Source organism: Corythoichthys intestinalis, chromosome 11 (genome assembly GCF_030265065.1).
Source record: "Corythoichthys intestinalis isolate RoL2023-P3 chromosome 11, ASM3026506v1, whole genome shotgun sequence".
NCBI classification, from domain to species: domain Eukaryota; kingdom Metazoa; phylum Chordata; class Actinopteri; order Syngnathiformes; family Syngnathidae; genus Corythoichthys; species Corythoichthys intestinalis.
In genome coordinates, this window is record NC_080405.1 from 53,922,871 (window position 1) to 53,935,707 (window position 12,837).

The following is a 12,837-nucleotide window of genomic DNA, read 5'->3' on the forward strand; positions in this document are numbered from 1 at the left end:
TACACACACATATATACATATATATGACACATACACTGTACGGCTCTCATGAAATCATATTTAAAAATATGTTGCATAGACTTCACTATTGAAGGGAAAAGGTACCGTTCTCGCACACACCATATTATTGTTTGCATTAGTCTAACACATTCATCTAACTATAGTTTAGTCAGACTTCACTCAGTGCTCTTGACACAGTAAAGTTAATCACCTTATCGGGGCTCTGAGGGGGAAATGGAAGTGTGGTGCCGTTTTTCGTGGGCACCGTCTAACTGTTTGCATTACTCGAACACACGTAATATAATTAATCAGGGAATAGTATCATTTCTCATATTTACTGTAGGACTGCCCCTAATATAAAATAAATAGCACACCATACTTTAATGAAAAGCAGCATAGATACACGACGACATCTTATCATAGAAGCCAAACAAATGCTTCACGAGCAAGATTGACGCACCAAAACTTCAAATCAGTTGATCAATCAATCCTAAAACAAGTAGAGCCAGCCCGGATAACAAAGTTGATAGCGGGCGCTTGAGACGTCAAGACCAGCGTCGGTCGCGGTGGCAACCACATCCCATCCGCGCACAAACCTAAGCCGCCATAAACCGGCCACAGAGGGGAGGACCAAAAAGCAACACCTGGACACACCTCCGACCCGACCTCCTACACCATGGGCTAAAAAAAAAAAACACTGGACACTGAGATAACACAGATTTTGCTGCTCGGAAACATGTAGCCTTGTTTTGGATCCAGAATTGTCCCTCCGTCGTCTATTTTTGCCTTGTTTTTGACCATTGTCGACGAATAAATTGTCAGCCTGCTTTCGGCGAGTCTTTTTCAAACTTTTGGAACATGGAGTCAGTACAAAGGGTTAACATCAGAGATGAACGCGCGAAATTCCTCCTTCTGGTTGGCACGCGTGGAGGCAGCATCGGCAAAGCGGCACTTTGCTCGGCTGTCGCTGTTTCCGTGCGGCTTGTCTGGGGAGGCGAGTTTCAACACTATCAGTTGACAGGACAAGGGGCCAATCGGTAGGGGGCCTATTTTCAAAAACTTAAAATTCAAATTTTTTTTAAAACCAAAGCCGCAAGCAACATAAAACCAAAACAGGCACCTCCCTTAGGCATATATAAGTCTCCATGAGCAGCGACATTAAAAAATTCAAAGTCGTTCCCTGATTAAATCCTGATTAATTAGTTTATACAAGTATAACTAAAATTAAAATTGCTATAAAATTCTCAAATTTTACACTAGATGCACAAAAATCACCATATGCAGAGCGAATGACCTATATTTTCAGGATGAGCAGCAATATTTAACATACCATATAAGTTTTTGCCCAAAATAGCAACTTAATTTTTTTTTTAATTTAGTGCAAGTTTTCAACAGCTAATAAATCACTCAATTTTCACATTAGAAGCTTAATACTTGAGAAAAGCATGCAGAATCATCTTAATTTTTAATCAACAAAAGCAAAATTTCCATTTTTCTATTTACAATCACAACTTATTTAGGTTGAATTCCACTATTGTGTAGAGATACAAAATCCGACATGGCAGCCGTCACAAAAAAAGAGCTTTTAAAGCAGAAAATTATTGCAAATAAATGCTTCTGTCGGAGAATTTAAATAAATATGAACGTAAAACAGTCTAGATTCTTGGTTAAAAGCAAAAAAATGGGCAGTGATTGTTCATTTTACGTAAATATTTCAGGCCAAATTAAGGTATTGTTTAATCCAACATGGCGGCCGTTACAAAACAAAGAGCTTTTTCAAGTAGAAAATTCTTGCAAATAAATGCTTCAATTACGGGATTTCTATAAAAACGACCATAAAACAGTCTAGATTCTTGGTTAAAAGCAACAAATGGGCAGGTATCGGTCATTTTACGTAAATATTTCAAGCCAAAACTACGGTATTGTGTAATCCAACATGGCGGCCGTCATAAAACAAAGAGCTTTTTAAGTTGAAAATTCTTGCGAATAAAGGCTTGAATCGCGGAATTTCTATAAATATGAACATAAAACAGTCTAGATTCTTGGTTAAAAGCAAAAAACGGGCAGTTATCATTCATTTTACGTAAGCCAAATTTACACTAGTTTTATCAAGTGATTTTTTCCCACGTTTTAAAGTGCAGACATGGTGCTATTTAAAATAATAATTACCTTGAATCCTCGACCAAATTACTCTTGAGACACTACTGCCTGCTTGTATGCAGTAACACGTTCCTCCTGTTTCCACCTTAATTGGCGTTAGAACACAGCATGTGTTTGAGTTTATCACAGTGAAAGCCAACTCATGGTTCTATCTAAGGCGGCCCCCTACGGAAAGGCGTGGCACAGTGTCTGCGGGAGCGGTCTTGTCAACTGATGGTGGAGACAATGTACAGTGGGGCAAATAAGTATTTAGTCAACCACTAATTCTGCAAGTTCTCTTACTTGAAAAGATTAGATAGGCCTGTAATTGTCATCATGAGTAAACCTCAACCATGAGAGACAGAATGTGGAAAAAAAAAAAAAACAGAAAATCACATTGTTTGATTTTTAAAGAATTTATTTCCAAATTAGAGTGGAAAATACGTATTTGGTCACCTGCAAACAAGCAAGATTTCTGACTGTCAAAGAGGTCTAACTTCTTCTAACGAGGTCCAACGAGGCTCCACTCGTTACCTATATTAATGGCACCTGTTTTAACTCATTATCGGTATAAAAGACACCTGTCCAAAATCTCAGTCAGTCACACTCCAAACTCCACTATGGCCAAGACCATAGAGCTGTCGAATGACACCAGAGACAAAATTGTAGACCTGCACCAGGCTGGGAAGTCTGAATATGCAATAGGTAAAACGCTTGGTGTAAAGAAATCAACTGTGGGAGCAATTATTAGAAAATGGAAGACATACAAGACCACTTACAATTTCCCTCGATCTGGGGCTCCATGCAAGATCTCACCTCGTGGCGTCAAAATGATATAAAAAACGGTGAGCAAAAATCCCAGAAGCACAGGGAATGACCTGCAGAGAGCTGGGACCACAGGAAAAAGGCTACTATCAGTAACACAATGGCCCGCCAGGGACTCAAATCCTGCACTGCCAGACGTGTCCCCCTGCTGAAGTAAGTACACGTCCAGGCCCGTCTGCGGTTCACTAGAGAGCATTTGGATGATCCAGAAGAGGACTGGGAAAATGTGTTATGGTCAGATGAAACCAAAGTAGAACTTTTTGGTAGAAACACAGCTTCTCGTGTTTGGAGGAGAAAAAATACTGAATGGCGTACCGCATGCAGGCTATTTTTAGACCGTGACGTCGCATCGTAAAGTGGAAGTAAAGCCAAAGTGGGACATTATAGACCCGCCCTCGCATAGACCTGACGTAAAAAGTGCTACTTTTCTCCGGTAATCTTTCAAAAACGAACATGCCGATCACGCATTGCTTTTTTGGAACTTGTAGAAACGACTCTAGACATTACGACACATGAAGGATGTTTTCTTCATACGTTTCCGGAAACCAAAAACTCGTGAGGAAAAAATGTGAAGACCGAATCAACTTGCGCGGACTTTAACACCAGCTCGGCGAATCCATTCACGTTTTATATGCAGTAAACATTATGTTGGGTTGGCATGGTCTTTCAGAGGACAAAGAGGTAAGCCATTTTTATATTTTTAACTTATTTTTTTAGCGTAACGTTGTGCCGTACTGCTTCTGTCTGACAATGAATGACCTGAAAATAATTACAATGGTATCTGACTGCCACGGTTACCGTTTCTGTTATATATATGTAAAAAAACAACTTTAGTAAGGGGGAAGTGTAAATAAATTATAGGATTAAGATGTGTTATCAATGAAAAAATGAAAAGTGTTCGTTGGCTGTCACTGAGTAGCATTTGCGATCGCTACACAAAGCTAACTAAATTACCCCCAAGAATGGTAAGAGACGTAGGACAACCAGAGGATATCTACGAAAGACAGGCCTGATGGTAAAGGATAGCTTGTTGAAACAGGAGAATGTCATTGTCAGTCGCGTCGATATAAAAGCTAAAGCTATGCTTAGGTCGGCTGTTTTTTGTCTTTTTCAGCCTTCGACACTCACTCACTCTTTAACTGAACATTTTTATGTTCTTCCACATCTTTGCCAGTGAATTTGTCACCAGGCACATCATTTTCGGAGAAAATTGGTAGGTTTAACGCTGTAAACATCTCCTTCGTACACGATTTCCATTCATTTCCTATTAGGGACAAATGGTGGCTTGTCCTTACTTAGCAACAGTAGCTAATGTCATGAATATTAATGAGCAGAAGTGACGTGTTGCTTGTGGTACGCCATTGCATCCGAAGAACACCGGACCCACTGTGAAGCATGGGGGTGGAAACATCATGCTTTGGGGCTGTTTCTCTGCAAAGGGACCAGGAGGACTGAGCTGTGTAAAGGAAAGAATGAATGGGGCCATGTATCAAGAGATTTTGAGTGAAAATGTCCTTCCATCAGCAAGGGCATTGAAGATGAGACGTGGCTGGGTCTTTCAGCATGTCAATGATCCCAAACACACAGCAGGGCAACAAAGGAGTGGCTTCGTAAGAAGCATTTCAAGATCCTAGAGTGGCCTAGCCAGTGTCCAGATCGCAACCACATAGAAAATCTGTGGAGGGAATTGAAAGTCCGTGTTGCCCAACGACAGCCCCAACACATCATTGCTCTAGAGGAGATCTGCATGGAGGAATGTGCCAAAATACCAGCAACCAAGTGTGAAAAGCTTCTGAAGAGTTACAGAAAACGTTTGGCCTCCGTTATTGCCAACAAAGGGTACATAACAAAGTATTGAGATGAAATTTTGGTATTGACCAAATACTTATTTTCCACCATGATTTGCAAATACATTCTTTAAAAATCAAACAATGTGATTTTCTGTTTTTTTCCCACATTCTGTCTCTCATGGTTGAGGTTGCGTCTTGGTGTCCCAGAGTCGCCATGTAAACTGCCCCTTAGATGTAATACTTTTTGATATTGTGCCTTCCCCCTACTCAGATGTATTATTGTCTCTATGTACTCATAGGCAATTGCATACTGTTCAATACAAGTACTGTATCATGGTGGTCTTGTTATCACTATCTTTGTGGCGATACCGTGGAAGAAAACACGTATATATTGTAACCTGTTGACACTGTGGCGCGTTGTCGTTGTGGTCCAGCACGTCCACGTGCACCCTGACCGGAGTCTGGAACTTTCCGTCCGTGGCTGTGATGGTGAGCGAGTAGGCGGCATTGGCCTCACGGTCCAGCGGCTCTTTGGCTATCAAACCCCACTCACCCTCGTCACGATGGATCACAGCAAACTGACCCAGCGGGTCTCCATCTGTGGTAAAAAAAGATATATAAATAAATACATAAACCTGTTAAATCATGAATAACGCAAGAGCAGGACTATGAATAATCTAGTGGAGATGATTAAAAAAACAAAACCATCAATTTTCTATAGCAAAAATATTTAAATTTTCAAATCTCAAAATTGTATTAGCTACAAACAATGTAAAGCAATCTAAATAATAACATTATGTAAATCTGATTACAGTTGAGGCGTTTGGCGAAAAGGACTTTTATGTTCCCCATCACACCTCCACCCTCCTTTAGGATCATTCAAGCACATAACCATTAAAACCCTACATGCTATTAATATTTTCAAAGCTGTTTGCTGCTCCGCAGGTTGTTTAGATTGCTCCGATTTTTATTATTCATGTGAATTTGCTCCTCATTGCTGCTCAATTATAGAGAATTGGCTTTAGTCCAGTTAACGGCTGCATTCAAGGGCTTCTTCTTTTATTTTATAGGCTTTAAAAATGACCGACACCAATGGTGCTTGTTGAACATCAAAGCATGAAGTCAAGCAGTTTGCTTTTTATTGGATTTTATGAACGAGGCTTTGAGTTTGATGAGCGCATTTGTCGCATTTGCATTCCATTTTCTGCACGTATTCCTGGGCTAATTGCAGTGTTTAATAAACGGCGGGGATGTTTTTATATCATGATAGAAGGCAATATTGCCCAAATAATCAAAGACTGCAAAATAATTGCCCTATGTGTAATTGCTAAAGCAGCGAGGGATGATTTTTGGTTGTTCAGTTCACAGGCCAGATAACAAATCATTCTTAAATGTGACGTCCGTGTGGTTTCTGCGGTTATGACCTTGTTGTTTTAGATGTTCACATGTACAGTGGTATGATAAAGAATCTGAACCTTTTGAAATGTCTCATTTTTGCATAAACTCACCATCAAATGTGATCTGATTTTAGTAAAACTCACACAGATGTAAAACAGTCACTGCTTCAGCTAAAACCACCCAAACATTTATAGGTTTTCATATCTTAATGAGGATAGCATGCAAACAATGACAGAAGGGGGAAAATAAGTAAGTGAACCTTCTGCCTAAGGAGACTTAAAGAGCAATAGAAACAAATTCTTACCAAACAATTTAAGTCAGGTGTGTGCACAATCACTGATGAGTGGTTTAAAGCTGCCCTGCCCATTATAAAACACACACCTGGTAAGAATTGTCTTTATGAGAAGCATTGTCTGATGTGCATCATGGCTCGGTCAAAACAGCTGTCTGAAGACCTGCGATCAAGGATAGCTGATTTGTATAAAGCTGATAAAAGATACAAAACCATGTGTAAAAGTCTGGATGTTAATCACTCAACAGTTAGAGAGGTTGTCTATAGCTGGAGAGAGTTTGGCACGGTTGCTTCTCTCCCAAGGAGTGGCCGTTCAACAAAGATGAAGCCAAGAGTTCAGTGCAGAATACTCATAGAGGTAAAAAAGAACCCTAGAGTGTCTGCTAAAGACATAAAGAAATCACTGGCACAGTCCAATATCTCTGTGCACACATAAACTACAGGTAAAACTATGGCCAAGACTGATGTTCATGGGAGGAGAGCACGTAGGAAGCCACTGCTGTGCTGGACACGCCACAGAAGTTTTGGCAAAATATTTTGTGGTTTGATGAAACCAAAGTTGAATTGTTTGGGAGTAACACGGAACCTCATGTGTGGAGGAAAAATGGAACAGCTCACCAACATCAACACCTCATCCCCACCGTGAAGCATGTTGGAGGGAGCATCATGATTTGGGGCTGTTTTGCTACCTCAGGGCCTGGAGAACTTGCAATCATTAATGGAAGAATGAATTCAAAAGTTTATCAGGATGTTTTGCAGCAAAACTTGAGGCCATCTGTCAGACAGTTGAAGCCAGAAAGAGGATGGATGCTGCAACAAGACAATGATCCAAAACACAGAAGTAAATCAACTTCAGAATGGTTTCAGAAGAACAAAATACACGTTCTAGAGTGGCCAAGTCAAAGTCCAGACTTGAACCCCATTGAGATGCTGTGGCATGACATAAATGCCAGTCATCCCAGGATTGAACTACAGCAGTTTTGTAGAGAAGAATGAGCCAAGATTGGTCCTGATCAATGTGCCAGACTGATCTGCAGCTACAGGAAGTGTCTGGTTGAAGTTATTGCTGCCAAAGGGGAAACAAAATATTAAATGTGTTGGTTCACTTACTTATTCCCCCCCCCCTCTGTTATTATTTGCATACTATCCTTATTAAAAATGTGAAAACCTATAAATGTTTGGGTGGTTTTAGTTAAAGCAGACACTGTTTTTTCATCTATGTGATTTTGACAAAGATCAGATCACATTTGATGGTGATTTTATGCAGAAATGTGAGAAATTCCAAAAGGTTCAGATACTTTTTCAAACTGCTGCATTTTCTGAGGAATTCAAATTTATTTACAATAAGGCGTTACTAAGTAACGCCTTATTGTAATCTGATTACCTTCTTTCAGTAAGGAGTAATCTAACGCGTTCATTTTTCCAAACGAGTAATCTGATCAAAGTCATTTTCCTTAGTGTCTGTGTGTTACTATTTTGTTATTGCCTTATAATGTACTGTATGTAGAATGAAAAATATTGAAGTCATGTACGAAGAGCATTTTGAATAGAAAACATTAGAAAGGTTCCCACTACGCTTTTGTTTCCACGGTAACCGCTCAAATTTACATCCTGTTTTGGTCTCGAGTCACACACATTTTGGGACGTGAGGATCGTGGGTGCAGATTCGAGCCGAGTGCAGCTACCTGTTGAGATGTGTGAGGGAATGTTGATCTGTGTGTGTGTACATTAATGAGTTAATTAATGAATTAAGTATTTTTCCTTCAGTCTGGAGGGTTCCAGCGATAGGTTGGAACCGCTGCATGCATGGCCGTTTCAGAGCTTTGCCGTTGCAACGGAGGGTAGTCGGCATACATTGTTTACATCATATCCGTGTTGCACATTTATGCCGTGAGGTGACATGTTCGTTTAGCATCTTTGGGATGCGTTGTAAGTCCATTTGAGTGTAAGGTGCTTAGTTGTCGCCACGTTCGGCCAAATTGAACGCGTGTGTGTACGGCGTACTTTCGGGTTGTGCGCACCCGCCACCATCTTTGTGTTTACAGTAATCCCTCGCTATTTCGCGCTTCAAACTTCACGCCCTCAGTCCATCGTGGATTTTTTTCAATTAAAAACAGAAAAATACAGATGAGCTGTCCTGAGCGGATCGCATAGTCTCACACTCGCTCCCTCCCACCCCTTGCTCTTTGTTCGTCAGAGAGTGAACTGGAGTTGTTTATTAAAGTAAACGATGTTTGACAGACAATTAAGATTTGATCTTACAAGAGACTCGACCTTCAAAGGGCCGCATGCGTCAACCATTGTTTAATTTGTTAAGCAGTTGCTGTGGCAACTCATTGTGTGTAAATGAGCAGCTGGAGCGGATTTGAGTGGACACTCAATGAAGCATTTAATAAAGACAAGCTTTTTTTTTGATGATTGAAGCCTCTTCTGAAGACGGTACACAAGAAAGCCTGCCTATCTCATCAGACAATAGGACATGGTTCCAGTAATCCATGTGCTTTGTTGACATGTCTTCAGCAAACTGTTTGCGGGCTTTTTTGTGTACCGTCTTCAGAAGAGTCTTCCTCCTGGGGTGACAGCCATGCACACCAATTTGATGTAGAGTGCGGCGTATGGTCTGAGCACTAACAGGCTGATCCCCCACCTCTTCAATCTCTGCAGCAATGCTGAAAACACTTCTGTAACGAGTCACATGACATTTTGGGAAAATGACAAGCAGTACTCAACAGTGGTGTCAACAATAATCGATGCGGCGATGAATCCCGATGCGGGGCATGGACAATTTGATTCGATGGGGGCAACAAGCCGAATCGATTCAGCGCATTTTAGAATATATAAGTATGTTCAGAAATCTTCCCTGCGCAATTCCTGTGATGCAGCGGATTTGGTTTCCCCATTTGTATTATTTGGATATTGTATTATATCAAGTTTCCCACCAACCTCGTAGAAGCCAAAATATCTCCAGATGTCTGCTTTCAATGTCTTAGGTGCATCAATAATCTTTCTCGCTCCCTCTTTCTCCGCTTCAGCCATTGTTATGTTATGTCCTATCTCTTAGAGGTTAGATCTTGTGCCCGAACCCGATTAACATTTTGGGCCCAACCCGACCCGAGCGCCTGACTAATAAATTATTTAATTATTTAAAAAAAAAAAAAAAAAAAAGGGATAAAACCGAGAAAAGTCTGGGACACAGCCTCTCGAGTAGGTACAAAATCAATTGACAAATCAGATTTGTTTATTTGCGTGACGTGTTCTTCACGAGCAACGTCACTATTGCGCGCCGAAAGTCGTCTCTACAACAACACGGATGGCGGGAGAGCCGAGAATATTTTCCAATCCGCGGTAAATTCAGTTTTAAATGAGCTAAAACACATCGACACGAGACATTGACAACAGTCTGTCTCGCGCTAGCCATGTTGAATAAACTCCGTTCTCCTCGTATGTTTACTTCCGCGCGCAAGTCCCTCGTCCAGCCCTCGTCGCTTTGATAACGGCACGTCTGCCCGTCGCTGATTGGTGCATTCCGCTGTCTGTTTGCCTCTTGTTAAGCTTGTTCGGACAGAATATTAATTAAAAATGAATGAAAACTAAATACTATTGAATATGTCATTATTATCATTTTAAAAATTTAAGTGACGGGTAAAAATAGATTATGATCGGATTTTTATGACACTGTCAGTCAAAATGACAGACAACGAAAAAGTCTAGCGCAACCTCTGCCGCATATATATATATATATATATATATATATATATATATGTATTTTTTTTTATATTAAACCTTCCCAGCGTTATTTCGTCGTGTAAATGATTTTATAATGATCATACAAATATGTAGACTATTTAAACATTAAGAAAACTTTTTTCTGCCAACTGAGAATTCGTTACGAATGACACTTTTATTTATGCACACAAAGGCAACACAAATGTGATCCTTTTGAATCTTCTCCTCTGTGTGTCTGCAAAATCGCATGTTTTTTTTTTTTTTTTAAATATTAAACTTTCCCGGCGTTATTTGGTTGTGTAAATGCTTTTATAATGATCATACAAATATGTAGACTATTTAAACATTAAGAAAACTTTTTCCCTGCCAACTGAGAATTCGTAACGAAGGACACTTTTATTTATGCACACAAAGGCAACAGAAATGTGATCCTTTTGAATCTTCTCCTCTGTGTGTCTGCAAAACCCAAGTTTTTTTTTTCTTTTTTTTTATTAAACTTTCCCGGCGTTATTTGGTTGTGTAAATGCTTTTATAATGATCATAAAAATATGTAGACTATTTGAACATTAAGAAAACTGGCGTTTTTTTCTGCCAACTCGAAGAAATGAAAATAAATTTCTGCTGCTGTTTTTTTTCCGCATCACTCCAAAAAAAAAAAAAAAAAAAAAAAAAAAAAATTCAGGCCGGGTCGGGCTTCAATACCAGCGGGCCATGTCGGGTCGGGCTGGATTTTTTAGACCCAATCTAACCTCTATTGCACATATATAGTGGGCTAGGCCTACATTTTACTTTTGTTCTACATTGCAATTTAGTTGATGTTTTGTCTGCAACTGAACTGATCTCTGGATTGATATTGCTATAAAGATGCTGCTGCACTACAATATTTTCTTTGTCGTTTTCTTTAATATTTACTTGAATATTTTTATTGATGGGTCGTTGTGACTAAAATACAGTGACTGTTATTACTGATTTTGCACAAGAGTTCAGATGTTGCACTGTGTGAAAGGCTGCTACTGTGTGTAAAAACAAAGAGAAAGCCCTGGTCTCATTCAAAGCACTAATTAAATGCTGTGATCTGTTTTTTTTAATATATATATCTGAAAGTATTTTCATTTGACTTCAACCAGGAGTGACACAAGAGCCAATAAAAAGTTGTTTAATGTCTGACCGCTTGTGTTGCCTCATGATTCACGAAAAATATGCTTTGCTTTAGAATTTTAATGTATCCCAGGCTTTAATGCATTACGATGCATTGCCGAATCGAACCGAATCGAATCGTGACCCTCTGAATCGAATCGAATCATGGCCCCCCGAATCGTAATCGAATCGAATCGTGAGAGCAGTGCCGATCCACACCTCAAGTACTCAATTTGGAACTCTAGGGATGTATGTTTTTTCAAAGGGGTGTACTCACTTTTGTTGCCAGGGGTTTATATATTAATGGTTATTTTTTGAGTTATTTTGAGGGGAAAATAAATTAATTCTATTATATAAGCTGCATACAGACTACTTTTCATTGTTTCAAAGTGTAATTTTCTCAGTGTTGTCCCTTGAAAAGATATACTTAAATATCTTCAGAAATGCGAGGGGTGTACTGACTTTTGTTATACACTGTAACTTTACTCAGAACCCAAATAGACTGGTGTATGAGTCACATGACGACCGAACCCTCCCGCGCTCAACTTTAATAGTGAGTGTTTGAACACCATCGCCTTCGTGAATAATTCAAACTCCAATGTTACTAAGGTTACATTTTTTCAAAAAGTGTGTTTTGACAGCAATCTCCCTTTCCAGTACGTTGGACTGTCAGGGGAGAGGCGGGTGGGGGGATAGAGAGGATTTGCATTAATGTGAGACTTTGTTGTTGTTGGCTGCGGGGGACGCGTTGGTATTCACGTCCTGTGTCTACATTGTCAGAGCTGGCTTTTTGTGATTCATCGAGGCCCAATAAAAATCACGTCGGTGCTTAGCGAGGGGGCAATTAACAGGGATTCTCGATTGGCTTTATCAGCAGTACAGGATGTCAACAAATCGTCAGCGGGACGGAAGGATGACTCGTCTACGAGTGCCTGACAGTCACAATGTATACCTATGAAAGGATTTAATTAAACTTGAACATTAACTTTGTCAAGGTTTTTATCCTGTTTTGTTCACCATTTCATCCATCCATCCATAATCTACCGTTTAGTCCGGGTCGGGTCGCGGAGGCAGTAGCTTTAGCAAGGAACCCCAGACTTTCCGCTCCCCAGCCACTTCAACCAGCTTCTCCGGCGGGATCCCAAGGCGTTCCCAGGCCAGCTGAGAGACGTCGTCTCTCCAGCGTGTCCTGGGTCGTCCCCGGGGCCTCCCGCCGGTTGGACATGGAGGCGTCCAGGGGGCATCGGAACCAGATGCCGAGCCACCTCAACTGGCTCCTTTCGAACACTGAGGGGTAGCGGCCAACACAGAGTCCCTCCCGGATGACCGAACTTCTTACCCTGTCTCTAAGCGAGAGGCCGGACACCCTGCGGAGGAAACTCATTTTGGCTGCATGTATCCAGGATCTTATTCTTTCGGTCATGACCCACAGCCCGTGACCATAGGTGAGGGTAGGAACGTAGATCGGCTGGTAAATCGAGAGCTTCGCCTTTCGACTCAGCTCCTTCTTCACCACTACGGACCGGTGCA

At 40.6% G+C, this 12,837-nt stretch overlaps 1 protein-coding gene across 3 annotated transcripts in view; it reads right to left on the reverse strand.

The window, feature by feature from the left end:
- Window positions 1-12,837, reverse strand: part of fat2 (FAT atypical cadherin 2) — a 309,284-nt gene that overhangs the window by 135,774 nt on the left and 160,673 nt on the right. For all 3 annotated transcript variants that reach the window (XM_057850154.1, XM_057850155.1, XM_057850156.1), the window contains one exon: window positions 5,153-5,352. In XM_057850154.1, the coding sequence (XP_057706137.1) occupies window positions 5,153-5,352 (200 nt within the window). The remainder of the gene's footprint in view (window positions 1-5,152; window positions 5,353-12,837) is intronic.